General features: G+C 38.8%; 1 protein-coding gene across 2 annotated transcripts; it reads right to left on the bottom strand.

The window, feature by feature from the left end:
- Positions 1–2,587: 2,587 nt before the first annotated feature.
- LOC118424377 (sentrin-specific protease 1-like) lies at positions 2,588–20,620 on the bottom strand. 2 transcript variants are annotated; one of them, XM_035832929.1, is made up of 20 exons: positions 20,404–20,620; positions 18,179–18,252; positions 17,307–17,473; positions 16,608–16,716; positions 16,404–16,472; positions 16,055–16,151; positions 13,083–13,311; positions 12,001–12,128; positions 11,237–11,445; positions 10,500–10,635; positions 9,870–9,914; positions 8,677–8,761; positions 8,389–8,514; positions 7,490–7,621; positions 6,707–6,754; positions 6,166–6,321; positions 5,921–6,000; positions 5,181–5,259; positions 3,977–4,072; positions 2,588–3,420 (listed from the first exon to the last, which is right to left on the bottom strand). In XM_035832929.1, exons 1-20 carry the CDS (start codon positions 20,514–20,516, stop codon positions 3,358–3,360), a joined length of 2,241 nt encoding a protein of 746 aa, XP_035688822.1. In that variant the 5' UTR covers positions 20,517–20,620; the 3' UTR covers positions 2,588–3,357. The 2 variants fall into 2 exon arrangements, with proteins under 2 accessions (XP_035688822.1, XP_035688823.1); XM_035832930.1 differs by having other exon boundaries at positions 10,500–10,566; positions 20,404–20,619.
- Between the last annotated feature and the right edge of the window lie 922 nt (positions 20,621–21,542).

Raw genomic sequence — 21,542 nt, 5'->3', positions numbered from 1 at the left:
GCTATCTGTAAGACAATAGAAATTGACCCCATACTCAACTGCGCATTGTGAGCACAAGTTTGAAATATCTGTTTTAGACAGGTGTAGGCATAGATACGCGATCATTTGTATTGATAAAATGTCAAACTAAAACGCAGGTAACAATATGATCGTATTGAGGGAGATTTGTTTCGTGACACAAAGATGGTACACAATAGATCTGTTGTCAAGTGATTCAGAATGACTCAATTCATTCTTCTCATGCAATAGCTAACCTGTACCATGGGGATGTCCGTTTTTATTACAGAACTGTGGAATTTGAGGGTCTCTTTGGCATATGTACATGCACACCTCTCTCTAATACGGATATCTCACTGGGCCTCGTATGTGTGTGACCAAAAATTGCAAAAACTTTGCGAATTTGATGCAATTTTTTTTGCGATCACACTGACATGAGACGAATCTACGTATGAAGCCCTGCTAGCTGATGAAGTGGTTACTGGAGATCACAGTATTGCGAATGAATTAAAAGTCAAAGAGATTTGTAACGCTAAAATATTTACTTTGTGCTATGGATATGCATTAGTGACCATGTCTATATATTCATAAAGGTTTAAAATAATGTAATCTGTGTCTTTGTTATATTTTGTATGACCCTCTTCCATTTCAACCGCAATGGAAAACGCCCTGCATATGCCGATGTGAGCTTCTAATATCCATCCATGCTTCTAATATAATAAATATTAAATCTTCAGGCGACAAAATGGAGTCAACTGGGAGCAAATTGCAGCCGATTGGCATCTGATCGCGCCAGTTTGCGAACGCCTTTCGCAAACTGGGGTAATCAGGCGCTGTCCAGTGAGAGACCCGCTTTGGGAGATTGTCAGAATTGTGTGTAAGAGGCGTTGGTCAATCATATATGCGTTTATTGAGCATTCTTGTATGTACATTTGTATCAAGCAACGGCCTTGGCGTTCTCGGTAGACAGCCAGCCAATCAGATACTCCTTTCCTGCTGCTGACGGGTAAGTTACCAATCACGTTGCCTCTTGACAGTATTCGGATATGTGATTGGCTGATAAAAAGGACTGGACAGATGTTTATGGACAGGCCTAAATGGGCCCAGAAAAAAGTTTTCTATGGTACAGTAGAAGCTGTTTAATTGCACTCCCCATTTGCCAGCACATTTTGTGCAATTATCCGGATGGTGCAACAAAGCGAAGTTATTCAGTTGGACTGAAATAACTATGGGACTCCATGCAATTAACAGCAGTGTTCAGTTATCCGTTGTGCAATTAACTGGCATCTACTGTACTATAATAATTGCTTTGTTTTACTACTTGTACATTTTAGCTGTCAGTGAAGCTTTTACAGGCACTCCAATGGAAATAATTAGTACATCAATTATTCAATAGGAAACTATTCCAAAGCCACTGAGAGTCAAAGCGATTCATCCAATATGAACACACAATCACAATGTTTTAATGATTTATTCCAATGTAGACAACATATCATCACAAAAGATCTTTTTACAGCAATTGTTTTCTGAACAAGATAACTCATATCTTGTCCATTGGGCTAATGCACACTGTACATAAAACATCATGTATTTTACATTCATACTAAGGCAAGTTTCTTTGTGCTGTACACTGTTATACTAACTATGGCAATGCGTCTTAGCAGTAAATGTAGATAGAATCCTGAAGAATATATAAAGAAACTGTACATGATCTATTTTGTATGAAACAAACCCTGACATTAGACAAATATAATAATAGATCTTGTACATTGTTGCTTATTTCTCTGTTACAATTGCCAAGGAACAACAAAATAACAAAGGTTATCATAAGTCTTTTTTTCGCAACTCGAGAACAAAAAAAATATAAAAATTTGTGCTGACATTTTCATTTTGGTCAGTTATAAATTTCCTCATATGTATCAATTGACAATGTGATAAAGTATTAATAGAGCTGACAGGGAAACAAAAGCTGTGACATTAAACCAAATCATCTTCAAAATGACGTCCATGAAAAGCAATGAATTGTACAGATATTGTGTTGGAAGGTTGCTCTAAAATGAAACAACATATTTTAGAACTGCAAAACTTAGTACTTAATGCTTAACATGAAGTGTGGTGTACCTAATAATAAGTATGATGAAAAATATTTTGTAGATTTATGTTATCACAAAAAGCCTAGCAGAAGCCATATCATGATGTATAATACAATAAGTATAATACAATAAGTTTAGCTTCCCATTTTCAGCATGTGTGGATAAATGACTTGAGCATTTTTTGGTAACATCCTAAAGAAATATCATATTAACATTTAGCTTGGTAAGAAAACTAAATCTTCGACAAGTAGTTCCTTTTGGAGGGATTGAAATGTTTGCCACAATGGCAGCTAAACAAAAAAAATGTGTAAGAAACAACATCATTTTGGCAACTACTTCTCATAGCTTGGCTATTTACATACTATCAGAGAGAGTCACAGCTTTGGAAGGCAAAGACAACATCCAAAACCATTCATGATTTTTTGTCACACTTATCTTTTTTTAATGATAAACATTCCAATAATCCCCGTTTTGACAAAATATTCATCTTTATCTAGCTAGGCAGTTGAAAAAAGGATTTTGGGGGGTCATTTCTGTCTGAAAAGCCATCGGTCGATGCAGGTTATTTACAATGGCAAGATGCAGGAGTACCTCTACAGATATTTACAGCTTTTAAATTCGTCGGCAATGCCAAAACACCAGGCAGTCAAAAAGATGGAAAATACAAAGACTTCTTTCTGGCACAAATTTCTTTCCAAGGCGCTCCGAAGACACTTCCCTTTTGGCATGGGTTTGGTATAGAGATAGGAGACAGAGAAATCTGTCCCTAGTGTTCTTCTCTGGATTGTCGCTCAAAAAACACAGAAGTATTGAGTTTGAACAAAACCTTGTTGCGACACATTTGCACTGAAACCACACTTCATTTTGAACTAAAAGGCAGACCATACAGTTTTACAGTCATCCAATACCTTAACATAAAGAAACAGAATGATTTTTTCAATAAAGAACATTTCCTATGAATGAATTTTTCAAGTAAATTTCCACCACGGACTCTAACATTCCACAATTCTTTTCCTTTGCCTGACACCACCTTTGGAGAACGGAAGCTCTTGTCACAATGTCTATTCCATTGCTATGACAACTGTTTGTAAACAAAAGACGTTGCCATGGACTACAAATGTATGCATAATCCTTTACACTGTACAATAATCTCGGATGGAGAATGACATGGCATTAATAAATGGACAGTACACTACTGCCCGTTACTAGTTATCTGTAGAAATTTCTATGAACATTTACATGATGACCACACAGTGGATAGCTGCTATTATACCAACTTCTTGTGGAGAATCTCCCAAACCATTCTTCTTCTGAAGTAGGGCATGTGTGTCTGCAAGGGAAAAATACAACACTTGTTAGTCACTGTCGTACCTATATAGAATAAAACAGCGTATTCTGTATCAACAGAGGTACCAGCCTGACCAAGGGTAGTGTACTATAAATGCATTTAAGTTCGCACAGATTTACTTTCGCGGTAGCAGGAAAATGGATTGTTTGCATTGCATGTTTACGTTTGCGGTAGCGCCATAGACTGCAGTCTCATACTATAATGGAAAATGCGCACGGTGGTTTTAAGCGGTCACCGCAAAAAACATGAACATAAAACTACCGCGAACATTTCTGCATTTACAGTATTTATCAGAATGACAAAAGTTTATAAATTTGCATGCAGTTTATCATTTATTGGTCCTAAACAATGATCAATCAAATACCTGCCAACATATGTTAAACCTTTCCAAAAACGTGGGGCGACAAACTTCTTGAATGCAAACATTGTTTATTGCACGGTGTTGGTACGACTTGCCAGACAAGGTACTGTAGCACTGTTTTTGAATAATAAGAATTATGTACATAATAATCCTACGTGTTCAGCTAAGGATTCGTACCTGATCGAAGTTTATGCTTGCGTCCCGACTGGCGTACTCGGCGAATTTACAGGCAAACATTCCGCAGTCGCTCCCGTTCATCTGCTGCGGTATGTTCTGTGGTAGAGACAAGGAACCCAACAAGAAACATCAGCATCATATACACTAAGGCACTGTTCACACTCAGTAAAAATATGAGAATCAGTTTGTTTAAAGGGTCAATTCAAATCCCTGAACCTGGATCTAATTATCTGTGAAAACTTTTGAAAACCTTTGTCCATTTTGCTACTGTAAAGGATTCTGATTGGTGGAGTATCTGACATCCATTGGCGTTTCAAAACCCTATCTTTATGTAAACAACACAAACTCTGTTTTAGACCAAGTTTGACCATAGAAGCTTGGTAAATATGACTATCTACTCTCCTCTACATCGCTTCAAAACATGTGAATGCCTGCCGATCTAATTTGTTCGTTTTCGAATCGGCCCTGATTTTTTTTCAGGTCCAGTTTTTCTGAACAGGTCCAACAAGAAAAAAAACGGTTTTGTACCAGTACACTGTACCAGTACCCAGCTCTAGTCTGAGGTCCTGTGTTGGAGGAGAACCACACCTCGAGCACATTAAAGAACCCACCACACTTATAGAAGGGTAAGGAGTCTTTCAAAGTGTGAGTGGATCAGTTATATCAGTCCGGATATGCATCTTGTACCCTTCAGCACAAACCTGGTGTGTTATACCATGATGCTGTTTACCGAGTATGCAGTACAAATAGCTAGCTGACTCAAATTGATAACATCAGTGTGAAAATGGCCTTAGACAACACCTATACTAGTACTCTTTCCTGGCCTAAGACAACACTAGTGCTCTTCCTTGGCCTAAGACAACACTAGTACTCTTTCCTAGCCTAGGACAACACTAGTACTCTTTCCTGGCCTAAGACAACACTAGTGCTCTTCCTTGGCCTAAGACAACACTAGTACTCTTTCCTAGCCTAGGACAACACTGGTACTCTTTCCTGGCCTAAGACAACACTAGTGCTCTTCCATGGCCTAAGACATCACAAGTACTCTTTCCTGGCCTAGGACAACACTAGTGCTTTTTCCTGGCCTAGGACAACAATAGTGCTTTTTCCAGGCCCAAGACAACACTAGTACTCTTTCCTGGCCTAAGACATCATTGGTGCTCATTCGTGAGAAACTCACAAGCAAGCAAATAAGTAGTTTTACCTCTGGATACTGTGATGTCCAACCGGATAAGTCCAGGTTGCTTCCTTTCTTGTCTTTGTGCTCTGCTTGCAGGTAGTCACTAGTAAAAAGTAAAAACATTTAAGCTAAGCTTTTAGGTATGACATGTATATGCATTCAACTGTCAATTTTAAGGCAATATAAATTTATGTATACTATTGTTCTCTTCTTGCCCTAAATGTTGAATATTGTTTGGTGGTCTTCTTAAGAACATAGGATGATGTGTATATAGACCCTGTACCTTTAGATTTGTCAATAAGGAATAGTAAAACAAATACAGTTTGTCAATGTAGGTAAGACATCCAGGTAATAAAATACACAAAAAGTAGTCACTCAAGCAACTGGATAATAAAAATTTATGGTTTTGGAAACGGTCAAAGCCATATCCAGCTATTGGACATCTGTAATTGTCTTCATTCATAGTTAGAGTATAAAATACCTGTATCTTCCAGATCTCTTCAGTGTCACTGACGAAGGATAGTGGATTCTATCCGAAACGTCTGACCGTTTCAAAACCATATCTAGTTGCTTGAGTAACTACTTTTTGGTGTATCTTATTACCTGGATGTCTAACCTACATCGACATATCCAGTTGCTTGAGTAACTTCTTTTTGGCATAAATACAGTTTGTATAATGAGCACCAAAAGAAAAAAATATGATGCTTCATGTGCATGAAAAAAACAGTAATACAAGACAGGGACTGTTAAACTGATAAACTTACCGAAGAGCGTTGATGCCTTTGTCGTTCCTCCCGCCCATAGAGTCATAATATTTGATGCATTTGTTTCTCATGTCCAACACCTATACACAACACAGAAATAACAAGGTGATTTTCTAAAAAACTGACCATCCAGTGTGTGACACAAATGTGCTCAAGAAAACTTACTTACAAGAAAAAGGAGGTTCAAAGGAGGCCTATCCTTACCAGTGTCTTTTGTGTTGTATTTCAATCAGTAAAAGACTTACCGCCATGCACCAGTGCATGCCCAGATGTACCGGTACCAGGACCAGGTCCATGGAGAACAGGCTGACTTTCCGTGTCCACCTCATGACAGAGGATGGGCCCTGCTGCGTTATCTTGGTGTAGAAGAACGTATTGAACGCATGGACCTTAAGGTTACCCTGTAAGAGAGTTGGTACAGCAATACGTTAGACAACACATATGTGTCTACTGTTACCTTGAAGGAGAAAAGATCCAATAGTGGCTTTTAGGGAAATTACTTTTAACGAGGGCCAAACCACTTGTTGAAAATTTTGTTTACTACTTAATAAACAAAATCTTTGCCAATTTTTGGGCTGTATCCATTTTTTCTACTTTTTATTCAGCTTTCAAAAATACATACTCAAAAGTTGATATTATAGATGGTTATCGCAGAGACAAACATGCACTCATTACACGTAACTTATAACAAGTCTTTTCAAACTATGGGAAAAGTTAACTATTGCACTACCTAACATGTTTATCTACTAGGATGCAAATATACATTGTAACAAGTTGTACACCCACCTGAATATTACCTCTGTCCATAATCATGTTCATGTAAAAATTGATAATCTGGAAGAAAGAGACAACACCATATTTTGAGTTCATAAGGAATTAATTTGTAGTAAGAGGGGAAAAAGAAGCATTTGTCTTTGAAACAACTTGTAATATTGTAACCAAACCCACCAAAAAACAACAACTCCCCTTGAAGTAGTAGGCTCTTCCATTGACCCCATGACCTGGAATGTCTGATAGCTATCGCGCATGGTTGATAAAGTACTAGTTCTGACAACACTGTTCTTTACTCCCTGTCACTCTGAGATTTACTTCCTGTTACTTCTTGGTGAATGTGACTAGCATATGAATAATACACATGCAGAAACATTGAACAGAACACACCGAAAACAGTACCTCCTTGATTCACGGAGGTAATAAATCTCCCATCTTTTTCATACATCGTAAATCATCAAAGAGGTGTTAACACGAAAGCTCATCTGCATTTGGTAAATCACATTATGGCAAAACTAAACTTTACGTAACCAACAATAAACAAAGTTTGGATTCTTTAGTGTCGGGACTGAAAGAGGAGTGATGGATGCTGTGAACATTCAAGCCCACTGGCCGAGACGGGGGGCGACACAGGTTATCTGGCACCTACCACCCCCTGCTGTAGTCACAGGGTTCTGGCATCACGTTCTGGAAGCTGCAGTAGACATGTCTATTCCGTTAAGGCGGCTAAAAGTCCCATTGTTCTTTAGTGTTGGTTACGTAAACTTTACATTGCCTTAAAGAAAGAGCTGAACTTACTTCATCATTGAGCCAGTTGAGCCCGGCTAGTGTGTGCATGTCCTTGCGGGTGATCTCTAACCGGTACCCTTTCACTAGGATTTCTCCTTCGGGAGATGGACGCAAGGCCTGCGAGATCTCTGTCTGCATGTCCTACAAATACGACCAAACCATCAGAGATGGCAGACTTCACACCCTTATCCATGCTGCTTTGCTACCTACCAGTCTTAGAGACAGAATTAGCAACGCTGAGGATTTTTTCACTATCATCTCAAAAGATTCTGTACTATCATTTTAACATATGAAATAAAACTAACGGAAATTTCAGCAAAAAAATTAGTTTGAGTTCATGTTCAATTAGAAATTGTATTCACATATGAAGAAAATCAACACAATTCATAACTATATTATCATTGCATTTCTACTATGTTGGTTATATAACGGTTGAACATGTCAAAGTCAATAGCTCTCATCAAGGACCGTATGCAAATGTTACTCTGGAAAGGGAGAACGTAGAACTCACCAGTACATACGACTCTTTGCATTAGAAAGGTTTAGAACAGTTTCACCCATACTTACTTACTTATTCTCTTCATCCCTTGCAATATATAAGGCCAAGACTTTTTTCTTCCACCTGTGTCTGTCCAGGGTCTTACCATAGGAACTATCTAAACATAATTGACATATGTGTGACATTTGCATACAATCCTTAGGAGCTACGGACTTTGACATGTTCAACCGTTTTTCCAGTTAGATTTACTTGTACTGACTTCTTCTGCACGTTAATTCTAGTAATGTTGAAGAAGAGTGATCTTTATCCAGTTGTGGACATTGAGCTGCTTTTAAATATTGTTTATCTGTATGTCTGACCTTTATAAACATAAAAACTCAGATGGTACATTAATAACAGTACCACTTACATCTGTAATCTTAGGGAAGCTGATCTCTTTCTGGGGTATTTTGTCCTCGATCACTGCAGGTGTTTTCTCGGCGATGGACAGGCGTTCGCTCAGCCGTTCTTCTAGCGTCTTCTCTTGCTTCTTTCTCTGGTGGGAGAAGGTGACAAAAAACAAAATCATTTCAATTCCATATATAATTCTATAAATGTACAACAAAAAGCTGTTAATATACAGCTGTTGTCAAAAATACTGAGATGTTGTAAATGTTGATTAGGCATCCACATTTCTTAAGACTTCTTGAAAACTTACCCTTTCTTCCAGCTTTTTAGCCTTGATCCGCTCCTCTTCGATTTGTTTTTGGCGGTGTCTTGTTCGGGAGCCATACTTCTCATTGCTGGCAAGAACGAAAAAGAGTTGATTATCTTGACACAAACAAATGTTTCTTTGTATCACAATGACAACAAAAAACAAGACGTAAAACTAAACAGCACCAAGGAGATATGAAAATGAAAATAATGGAAAGTCGGCTGAAATGCTACCGTCATTATGAATGCTCACATTTATCCTTGTAAACAAAGCTTCAAGCTATATTATGTCACAGTAGAGATTGCGATTCAGGACTATAGCAGACTGCCCTACGATAGATTGGAATCCCAATCTCTCCTTGGACACATGTAGATTGGGATCTGTCCTACAATAATGTACGATTCTACCAAAACAGATTTGGTTAGGGATAGGGTTATTGGACTCAGGTTAACCCTAACCCTAAATCAATCTGTACTTAGTACTTGTACTAAAGTTGCCTTTTGTCCAATGACAGATCCCAATCCCAAATCAAAATAGATGCTAGTTTGTCCTAGGTGAGATTACGATTGAAATCTGTACTTATATGATTGCATATACTATGATTACCATCCTGATTCTAATCTGTCCTAGGAGAGAATCCGATTCAAATCTGTCCTTGGATTAGTAGTTAAGAGTGGCAAACATAGCTATTTTTTGAGAGGGGGCCAAAACCTGAGTTACTAGTAATGGTTGCTATCATAGCACAGTAACCTAAAGCCTGCTAAGGCAGCCACCTGGCACCAAATATGTACAGGTTATTCAGTTAGGCAGCATTCCGAGGGTTAACTAAGATAGACACAGTAACAGTGTTGAAGGACTAAGGACAAATACCTGTCAGAAAGGGATCTATTGATGGAGCCCAATCTATGTCAAGGAAGGGAAATGTTGGGGACAGAGAAAAACAGAAAAGACAAAGGAATAATGACAGACATACTCAAGGAAATGGGAAGAAAGTCTAAAGAAGAACAAAGAGTAACATTTTAAGAAGGAACGTAAAGTGGGATCATGATATGTTATGACTTTTTGTCACTTCTATTTGTTATGATAAACATTTATCTTTTAAACAATTGGACTCAAGTGTAATTTTAAAGTATACGAAGGGAGATACATAGACAAGGGATCCACATGCAAAGAAAAAACAGAATGAGGAAACTTACAATTCTTTCACCCAGGTCTCAGCAGCAAATGGTGAGTCTAGAACCCTGTTGTAGACACAAAATCATCATTACAAAAATGCACAGTGTAAAAATCACAACAGTAGTCAAAATAGTTAAAGGACTGTTAGATTAGGGGCTAAACAACATCCTAAAATAAGATATCCTAACAATACAAGCTGAAAAGAGCCCCATGTCATACTTCAACTTTGCAATACAATGTACACTAAAACAGTGACCAATTTCATAATTTACAAACTGTACTATCAATTTTCTTCTACGAGTGACAAACTAAATGTCAGAACACACTGCAAACTATTCATATCAAGTCAAAAGAACCATCTTTGTAGATTTAGTACAGTGGAAGCCGCTTAATTGCACACCCAATTTGCCAGCGAATTCCGTGCAATTATCCGGCGTGTGCAATAATGCAAAGTTACCCAGTTGGACTGCACCACCACGAGATTTGGGGATTCCGTGCAATTGACCGAAGTGTGCATTTATCCGACGTGCCATTAACTGGCTTCCACTGTATCTTGTTTTTCTGTCTTTGTATATAGGTCTGATAAAATACAAAACAGAGTATGGAAAAAAAAGATAGTGTTAAAGAGTAAGATAAGGTGTGATTCTGACCTGCTGCTAGTTCTGGTTCCAGGCTCCACACTGACTATAACGGGCGAGTCTGGGTCATCATCAAACCCTGGAAGACAACAGCAGCATGTTAGTCTTACTAGACATCGCTGGCAGCAACTGGCTTCAGCAGGGGCATCTGTAGATTAGATACAATCAAAGTATTTACGCTTGACGTACTGTGAAGGGGGAATACTCTTGGTGGTTTTGTGTTCGCTGCTTTTGGAGTGACTTCTTAAAACTACTGAACATTTCCCTTTAATAGTAAAACTAAAAAGATTTGAAAAGCTACTTAAGGCCACACCAATTTAATTTGTTACTTCTCGGATTTTATCAGAAAAATATTCGGGCGGTCAGTCAAAAAAAAAATGCAAAAAGTCTGGGGTGATCATATGAGGCTTCTATAACACAAAAAACAAGGTTAGTAGTCAAGTTTTCAGCTTTTCATGGCATGATTTATCCAATGAATCTCCTTTGATTTGATACGACAATACGACTGTTCTCTGAATAAAGGGAATTGTTTTTATACTGAAATTATGTGTGTTGCATTTACTTATTATTAATTACTAATGAGCCATGTCAACCTCTAGTATACATTCACTACACAATAGTTTTTTTTACAGGTCTGTAATTATAGCAAAACCTATAATTTTTTGTATGGACTAATTTTTTTTTTTTTACAAATGGGAAAAAAATGGGTTGGGAATTAAATTGGTGTGGCCTAATAGTAGAACACATACTTGGTTGTGCAGGTGTCCTGGGAGGGTGGGCCGTCCTATTGGTTGCCTCAGGGCTGAGGTCCTGGAGCGTAGAGACGCTTTCCTTCTGTGTTCTCGCACTGTCGTGTCGGACGAAACTTGCACGTTTCTTCTGAACCCGGGCGCTTCGCTCAGGCTCTTCGTGAATCGGCTCGGGTCTAGGCATGGTAGAACCCAGAACGGTGGAATTACTGGAGAAAAAGACAATAATTAAAATTTTACAAATTGATTGCTAAGCCTCACCAAACTCAGGCCATGTTGATATGATAATATGGATGACATTCATGCATGTGCATCAATTTTCGGTCGTTTTCCAAAAATGTTTTCTAGCATACTGTAAATTGTACAAAGCTATGTGTACTGTAAAATGAGTAAATTGAGTAAATATATACTGTAAGTTACAAGATAATGTTGGTAAATGGTTACTAATGTTGTAGAATGTCATAGTCAATTCCAGAGTCAAAGAAGATGTGAAAGAACAAAAATGAAAATCTATTGTGCAGGTCCTGACCACTTAGATTTCATAGAGAAGGCAACTTTTTTAATCGCATGCTTGCATCAATATGGCATAATGACTTATCAATAAAAGTTGTTTCAATCTAAGATGGCCAAACTATCATGACATCACAAATCAAAATGGTGGCCCCATGACACACAGGTAAAACAGAACAGGTTTTTGCTACTCAAAAACTTGTAATAATCAATAACATATTGGTAAACATTGGAAGATTTTGATCATATCTAACCTGGGTCTTCTGTGTGGCTGTGAGAAAATGGGCGCCTGCACTTCCCTGTCAATCTGCTGGGGGGCAGGGCTGGCTGAGAACTGTCTCAGCAGTTGCAGGTATCTCGCCTTCTCATCCATACGGAAACACTGTGAAAATCAGTACACAAAGACCATTAAACAACAGTTCTGGTGAATATTCTTAATGATATACTTTCCAGTGATATGCACTGGCAATAATGTAATATCCAGGATGAAATATTACAATCTCAACAAAAATCAAAATATTCGCAATACAGTATCTGTAAGTTTGTGACTTCTCAAATCACAGAAACGGATGCCATTATTTGCAATTCATTCTTACAATTGATTCAAAGGTGAGCTTGAAAAAACATGCAAACCCTTAAATTTCACTATGCTGCCAAAGTTACTGTGAATTTGAATTAATAGACTGCTTACATAGGCAGGCCTCAAAATTAACTTTTTTCCCTACTGTCCCAGCATTGTCCCAAAAATAAATTTCAACTGTCCCGAAGTGAGGATGGACTGTCCCAACCCTATTTTCAGAAATTATGTATTACAACAACTGTAAGTCAGAGTACGCACGCCTGACAACCGCGGGGCGCGGGGAGATCGGACATTCTGATGTTGATTCGTTGATTATTTTCCTATTGTCCCAAAAGTGTCCCAAAAAGATTTTTCAGTTGTCCCGGCCTAAATTTTAGTGGCCCCGGGACATCGGGACATAGTTAACTTCGAGCCCTGCATAGGCCCGCCCACCTCTAACCAAATTGTAAAAATACAAAATAAAAACATAGAGATGGAAATGTATGATGGACATGCAGCCACACTCTCATTGGTCCAATTTCTAATTGCCATGCTATCATTGGTTGCACTGCTAATTGCCACACTCTCATTGGTCCAACTGCTAATTGCCATGCTATCATTGGTTGAACTACTAACTGCCACAATCTCATTGGTCCAACTGCTAATTGCCATGCTATCATTGGTTGAACTACTAACTGCCACAATCTCATTGGTCCAACTGCTAATTGCTATGCTATCATTGGTTGAACTGCTACTTGTGATGGACAGCTAGGATACCTCATTGACTGACAGCTTCCTCCTAGTAGATGCCCCACTCCAAAGTGAAGCACCCGACGACATACTAGCTATGGACAGGACAGGCGAGGTGGGGCGCTGTAGTATCCTGTCGTGGACCGACGCCTGTCGCGGGGCGTCGCCGCGGTACAGCGTACGTCCCGGCAGCGGGCCGTTCTGAGAGGTGGGCTTTGGCGTGGTCGAAATCCGACCTTTACTGATACCGTTAGTTCTGTAAAACATGTTTGTGGTGTCAGAGATTTGGTAACATTTTTCAGACTTTGGTAAGTGTTTTCAGACAAAATGATATACAATTCAAACATACATATATAATTTTCTATACAAATGCACACAATGAATGTCAAACAAACATTGTAAAGCAATGACTACCAAACTTAATATATAAAAGCTTTAAGCAGGGATCGAAATTACTTTTTTTTGCTACATGCAAAATTGCAAGTTGGCAAAATTTTTACGTGCAATTTGAAAAATTTACATGCAAAATACAACTAGTCTATACTGCAATGTTCTAGCCAGCATCCATCATTCCGTCCTTTGGCTGAATTTTGCTGCTGAAGACTCAGAATGTTGCCCGTCACTTTTGGCAGACAGAAATCGGTGCATGAATATATAGACAGAACTTGAAATTTTGGAAAGATATCCACACAATCAGCATGGAAGTTTGCAGAAAGCCAAATTTGATTATTTTTAACACCTACTGACGACCGATAAACAAAGGCACTGTGGTCTCAGTATTTTTACTACAGGCCAGGTCTTTTCAACATGCTAGATTGCAAGTTCAGAATATTTTTATGTGCAAATCTCAAAAATTACATGCAAATTGCAAGTTAAGTATGTGTATTTCGAACCCTGTTTAAGCAATATATATCATAACAGCTAATAAATAATTTTTCAACAATTTTGGTGAGCAAGTTGAGAACATTGATCCCTTCACAATCCAAGTTTATTGCAAAGACGAGTAGTCTTTTAATTAATGTGCCAATGTACAGAATACAATATACTGTATATCTTCAAATCAGCGTTCCCGCCAGGTTCTTGAAAGTATGCGTCCAAATATTTCTGAGGGGGGTATTGAGCGCCGGAGGCGCGAGACGAGCGCCGCAGGCGCTCGCATTCTAGGGGGGTCCGGGGGCATGCTCCCCCGGGAAAATTTGGATTTTCAAACCCTCTAAAACACAATTTCCCGCAATTTGAGAGGAAAATCATGCGCTTGAGATTGAATGTCGGTTGCCTCTTTTACTCCCGTAATTCAGTAATCGACAACCGCCCTCTCTCAAAAAATACACTATAGCACGGGGAATCAGCCGTCAGTGATCTGGCCCGGGTATAATTTCTCCAGACACGAAAATTTTTGGATTTTTTATGCTTCGCAACAGGGCTCTAGCCAGTTCGTCAGCCCATGGAAAAATTCTGCCAATTTCTTCCGTCATTGAATAAAAAAATGTCGACCTCGTGCGATCGATGTTGCGCCCTCCCTCATCAAATAGTTTTCCGAGACGATAAAATAACGACGACATCACACACACGAATCGGTGGGGTTTTACATGGCCGTGCCGTCATTTTCCACGAGCGTGCGTTTGTTTCCTGCGACCTCAGGTAACCCCGTTTTCGGCGTGAAATCTTTGGCTGGATTTATTTTTAAATATACCAAGAACGTTATACATTACTCGAAGGAGGACGATCTGTTGCCTCTTTGGCAGTGATCAGTGCCGGGGTAGCCTTGAACTAGTAGCCAGAAAGACGTTCCAACGTGCTGGGCGCTGCGATCGACGGTCCGTCTTGGGAGGGGGGCGTGCCGCGCCATGTGCCACGGAGGCCAACGCCAGTGCACAGCTGACTCGATCGACGCTTGACAACAATATTGCGGCCCCTATTCTGCCACAAATTTTGTCTTTTTGAAACAAAAGAAATTTTGGAAATAAGAAATAAAGTGTATAGTTTTGGATTCTTCACTTATTTACTGCGCACCGCTTTTTTAACTTGGATAAATGGGGAAACTTTAATAGTAAATTGTTAGCAGCTAGGGAAGAAACTTGCCAGACGACACGGGCGCCTACCAATATCACAAAACAACGTCACGTGCGCTAATACTCGGTAACTTTTGTATTTTCTCCGGTGACCAATGACAGAGTACATCATTACATTTATCAAACGCTGATTGGTTATTAAGATGATTGGATTTGGACCTGGTGGCCAATCTAGACTGCTTGGCGCCGGCGGCCTGTTGTCAAAGAAACCGACTGCCAATCAACTGCCCACAGCGTGAGAACTTTTGTTGAGATGTGCAACACTCGCGCAGAACAGTTTGTTTGTTCAATACTAGTATTAACCACAAATCTTTAACAAATACATGAAAATGAGGACAAGTAAGTATCATGTTAAAATCAGAATATAAAATCTGCATAAGATTTCTTCCAGTGTTACAGAATGCTGGCTGTCAGATGTAACGTTATTTCACGGACTACAAATAATTGTATTGCGCAACGGACAGCTCAGACTGGCGCTTGGCTGGGTGTGTCACACATGGGTCCGCTAGTTGTAAAACGTGCCGCGGTCCCACATTATGTATATGTCGGAAAGTGAACATTATGTATTTGTTTTGTAAAGGTAGGATTCCTTCTTATAAAGACAGATTTTTTAAAAGATTCCAGATACATTTTGTACACTGGTGGTACAGGTCAGCCTTTCTTACAGATTTTTTTATGGACGCATTCAGCCGAGCTGAGTGCGTCTTTCCAGAAAAAAATGCGTCCAAAGACGTAAAGACGTATGCCTGGCGGGAACGCTGCTTCAAATGTTTGCCATGGTCTTATTTCCACTGTGACCTGTCAACTGCAAAAGCATGACACAGCACATATTTGCAATACTACTGAAGTACAGAATTGTTTCAACAACTTGAAACAGCAACCATGAAGTTTGGCCCTTACAAAAATGAAAGAGTTGACGGTACTGACTTGTTGACTGGTACATATTGTGTGCTCTGGGCGTGACTGCCCTGTCCTGGGGACACTGTCTCCACACGTGTCTCAAAGAACATACTCCCTCCTCCACCTGTTACATCAAGGGCAGAAAAGTTAACTTTTATCAGGTCGGTACATCAATTCAACATGTTGTTCTTAGGTATGCAGTACGGGTGGGTACTGGTACACCATACCAGTACTAGTACAAAACCATTTTTTTCTTGTTGGACTGGTCCAGAAAGACCAGATCCGAAAAAAATCAGAGGACTGGATGTTGGACCAATAATGATCAAGTTATGATTATACAATGAAAGAGTTCATCCAAGAAGATTACTCCACTTACCTGTGATGCTGCTTGTCCTTGTGGATGGGGCTGTCATTTTTTTCTCATGGGATACTCTGGTGGAAGAATCTAGAAACAAAGACCACAATATATCACTCATTGTACACAATTGTATCAACTTGTTATCTGGCAATCTAAAACTATTACAACATAAAGCTCAGCATTATGAAAAACTAAAGTATGTTGAATTTTTTTCCGTCCTACCTTTGAATGAACTGACATGATTTCCTCTATGCAGACTGCTTCTTGGCTGTACGTCAAAGTCAAGTGGTGAATTCAGGATGTCATCGTCAACAGGATTTCTTACAAATGGCTGGAAAAACAATAATATGGCGTTATTTCTTAAGTTGCTATTCCTTTCTATTATTGCACTTTTGGTGAACTGGCTGAGAAAAGTTTTAATACCTGTAGATATGTCCATGCATGTGTCTACATGTACTGTATGTGCAACAGTGCTTGAGGAATAGCGCTAGCGCTACCTACATTGGCTACATACATGTATAGCGGCGAGAAGCAGAACTCCAGTTAGAAGCTCTGACGAAGGTGTCTGATAGACATCGAAACATCAGCAATGTAAGTACCTACTGATAGTGTAAAAAGAATTATCCTATATCCTATAGTATATGTAGATATGCAAAGGATAAATTCAACAGGTTTCTCAGTGTAATATAACCAACTGTTGCCACACCACGTGCCTGCGAAGCTGGTGTGTTATGGCGAAGGGCAGACATAACAGTTATACAGATACAGAAGCTGGTTTATTACATCAAAGTGTAGTTATATCTTCTATACAGATACTGCTTGCTTTTGGGGGCTATAAGCAGTGGCAGAAGTTTAAGAATAACATTTGTCAAAAACTTTTTCTATTCAAGATTTGTGTCAGATTAGCATTATGTTACCTACCTGGATGACTCTTCTGCTGTGGTTTGTGTTGGACTGTTCCATTCTCGGTGGGGGTCGCTTGCCGTAGAAGGAGAAACCCTGGGACCACTTGATGGCACCGATAGCTGTTTCCTTGATCCAGCTTGCCGTTCCACTCAGGGAAGGGGAAAAGCCTGTCTGCTTACCCTCTAAACAAACAAACAAACAAACAAACAAACATACAAAACAGAAAAACAAACTTAGAGGCATTTAATGTAAAATTAGTATGTCTGATATAGTATCATACTGCATCGCAAAACAACATTCTGAAGACGTCTTTCAATATATGGTCAGGTATATTCAATATTTTTTTATCAAAGTCATTTACATGCAATTTTTTGGTACAGTAGAAGCCACTTAATTGCACAACAGATAAACGCACACTTCTGTTAACTGCACAGAATCCGCAAATCCCAAACAGGTACGGTTCAGCTAGACAACTTCGTATTATTGCACAAGCCGGATAATTGCACGAAATTCACTGGCAAATAGGCCGTGCAATTAAGCGGCTTCTACTATACTACCAAACTAATGCAACCTTGGTCAAGTTGGTGCAAGTTGTTTCCTATAGGATAAATGCTTGACACATGAATTCTAATGCAAAATGTGTTTGGATGGCCCTGTGTGTCAATAATTTTTTGAATTGCAATATTTCTTATCCCCTGTACAACAAAGTACAATTCTACATACCGTTTATTGACTCTGATGCTCATATGACTCCCGCAAGAACTGTCAATTCTTTCGAATTTTGTATTCTCTCTCTTTTTTTTTTTTTTACATACCGGTAGTATATCTGGCTGCCTAGATTTCCTTTATCTGATTTATCTGAGGAGAGAAGTAGCACAACTTTTTACCTGCGACTGCAGCAATTCTTGCCCTTTTCACAGGTGGAGTGATGAGGCAGTCATCTGGATACACCTCGTCATTGCTAGAAAGAGAGTAGATGTTTATTTTCTTACTTTTTAAAGTTACTTCAACATCTTTATACAACATGGAGATACTTTTAATCTTGAACTGTTTATGGCGGACTTCCCATCATGAATTAATTGCACAAAATTTAAACATGCTTTTCTAATGTATTACGACTAGTGCCGTGGTCCGTAATGGTTCGCCGAACAGGAACTGGACTTGCAAAAAGTTTCGGTTCAACTTCAAGCCCAGTTAAAACCGGAACATTGAAAACCAGTTCTTGGACTTGCAAAAAACTAACATTTATGTATGTATAAAACCTTTTATAGATAGATCATAGAGACATTTGTGCCAAGAAAGGACGAAAAACATTGCCTACATTGACGACCATTAGTGAACTCACGAAATCACTTACAAGTCCGGACCTGAACCTGAGTCTATGGACACGAGTCCGGACCTGAAACAGAATGTGAGCTCAGGTACGCACCACTACATATGGATCAGTCTATATTAAAAGCTACAGGAGGAAAAGTATGACTATGAGCCTGTAAATCCTGTCAGAAAGAATTTCTTTTATCTTTGTGGAGATGAATTTGTTTCCAGTACATGTACATTGCACTTTTCACCTTTAACTAATAATTCAAATCTGTTCAGTTCATGTATGTTAACTATGGATTGTAAACCTCACAGTGAACACAAATAAACTTTGGAACTAAAAGAAAAGCTAGATCCTTTCATCAACAGTAAAAGCCAAACTGAAAGACTTTTCAGTCATAACTTCCTGAACATACTAGTAAGTGTATACAGTTTAATGAAGTTTCTGTCTTTTAGGTGACATAAGCCTTCTCACATTAGTTAGGACGCATGTGCGGCGACAGGAATGTGAGAAGGCTTATTACATTGTCCATGCTTGAGTTACATATTCATATACTATCATGTTTTATTGCTTATATTGTATCTGTATTTTTTATTTATAATACAAACAACCAACAGTATTTTGTAACACACACATTCAGTTTCTTATTTTGCCTGTGTTGGTAGTTGGGTACTCTTCTCTAAATGCTATGATGATCATTTGTTTTATTTGGCCTACTACAGTACATTGTATACCGTAAAAGTTGAAATGCTTGTTGAAATTGTGGCAGTTAAATGTTCATGTTTTTTTAAAGTGACCTCTTGAATGCAAACTTAAAACCACTGAAAATGCTTCTTTTTTTTCTCTACCACGAAATTAAATCCCTGCGATTTGTGCAAACATTTTTGCTTTGAAGTATGTACATTACTGCAATTGGTAAATAACTTGATAGCCATAATATAGGTGTAATTCTTGAAAGTACAGCCGCTACCGCATTAGTTTAATTTCGTGTTTTTGATCCACCGTGAATTCAATCAGAACAGTCAATTGTGAACATTATCACCACAGGAACCACCTTTTTCCCCTCCTACTGTGAGAATAAATGGATCTACTGCAATAATTTACAACACAGTATACATCATAATTTGTTACATAATAGAGCTAAAGTCACATTTTTACTTCAAGCTGACACACTTTTGACAAACCTGGTCAAGTTGTCGCAAACGAAAAGGTGAAAAGTCTGGCAAAATCCTTGTACAAATGTATGTCATATTCAAATGGTTTCTTTAACAAAACTTATACATAACAGTCAAAATACCCAAATTATGAAACTCAAATATATATATAGTAGGCTCAACAACAACAACTTTAGAGTAGAGTGGAAGGTGAACACATACCTATGTAGCTTGATACAATACTTCTTTGAGTTCTTACATAAAGAAGTAGCCAGTAAAGATAAAAACTCAACTAAGACTTAGAAATTTCTTGTGATAAAATCTCCAAGGCCGGTTTCGAATACTGTAATTATAGATACGTCAGATCCTGAACATGTGCCAATTCTAGTGACAATACCTTTCAATCTATGGACACTAAACATGCGTCTATACAACCAGTTCCTGTCACCTAAACAGCCAAAAAATGATTTTGAACAAACGTGGAGTATAATTTATGGAATTCTTACGGAATAAGGAGTTCGCGTGTATGGTCTTGACGCAGCGGGAAAAGGAAAAAGGCCGCGAAAAACGAAAAACCCCACGCCATCATTTTCTAGGGCCTACATACAGTAAAGTTCCTCACAAAAAAAGAACGACTTACCTCTCGAATTGGCGCTTTCTGCTCCTCTCTGTGGTGGGACTTGAACTTGGACTCACTGCAGACGTCACTGATGTTATAATTGAGCGGACTTTCTCTGAAAAAGAGGCCAACATTTCGCGAAAGGTTGAACAATTTCCGTCAGAAAAAGCGGCATGAAAACCAACATGGACGACAGGGTCACTGCGCGCGGGGCACGACGGGAACTGTAGGTCAAAGGTTAGTGTCAAATATTGGCGGGAAACTTAATCTACAAGCAGATGTTGGGTTCATTGCGTTTTTCTCAGCATACTTTGACTGTAATTTTATTGGGATCCACAATCAGCGTCCACAATCAAAGTGCACTGTTAAGACGCAAAAATGACCCTGACCTCCCTCATGACCTCAATGAAAAGCGGCCTGCTGGCCGATTTGAGCTTCTCATGAATAAACAAAGGTTCAAACAAACAAACAAAAAAAGTCAGGGAACAGTTGTAACACGGCGTTAGCACAACTACTCTTCTATTCAAGGGCATTCTTTTTCCTACAAAGTTCTAAGAAAACGACGCCAGTGCAACAAGCGAGGCATCTTTACTCATGTAATTTGGGACATTCTGTTCTTTTTTAAAGTTCTGAGAAAACAGTTTTTCTTTATCACTTTAATATTTTTATCTAGCCATGCATTAGTTGATGACTACTTTATCAGTTATTTGGTCAATTTGCTTCACTGTTAGGTGACATTTGCTTGGGCAAGTCAAGCTTGGGCTTAAGAACTTATGACTCTACTCTCTAATGAGTAGTGAAAGTCCAACTATTGATGGCAACTTCAGGCAATTTGAAGCTTGTTCTTGTTGTGATTTGATGTTTCAAATGTTTGTGTCATGAAAAATAATGACTATTTTTAAGTAGAGAAGAAAAAATGTATACGTTAAGTATGCTACGCTACCTAATATTTTCAGCCAGGAGCACTCAATAAACGTACTAATCTCCCTTTCTTTATTCTTGGGGCGCTTAAGGCTACATAAAATGTACATGTCACATGGACGATAGTGTATAGTGAAAGACATCCCTGAACTGCGAGACCCTGCCTGTTTCGGAAACTTTCTGAGAATGCTTTCTGTTAGTGTTCTTTGGAATCTCAAGAATTTTACTCAGAATCACCC

Source organism: Branchiostoma floridae, chromosome 10, assembly GCF_000003815.2.
Source record: "Branchiostoma floridae strain S238N-H82 chromosome 10, Bfl_VNyyK, whole genome shotgun sequence".
In the NCBI taxonomy this organism is placed as follows: domain Eukaryota; kingdom Metazoa; phylum Chordata; class Leptocardii; order Amphioxiformes; family Branchiostomatidae; genus Branchiostoma; species Branchiostoma floridae.
This window is presented reverse-complemented; position numbering and strand designations above follow the sequence as displayed.

Bases quoted from the DNA above. Each gene is read 5' to 3' on its own strand.
- LOC118424377 (XM_035832929.1), bottom strand. From the start codon at position 20,516: ATGTTGGCCTCTTTTTCAGAGAAAGTCCGCTCAATTATAACATCAGTG. The intron at 6,001-6,165 runs GTAAGTCTTTTA...TGTTGTGTATAG, and splicing joins GCATGCACTGGTGCATGGCG to GTGTTGGACATGAGAAACAA. The intron at 5,260-5,920 runs GTAAGTTTATCA...ACTTTTTACTAG, and splicing joins AAAGGCATCAACGCTCTTCG to TGACTACCTGCAAGCAGAGC.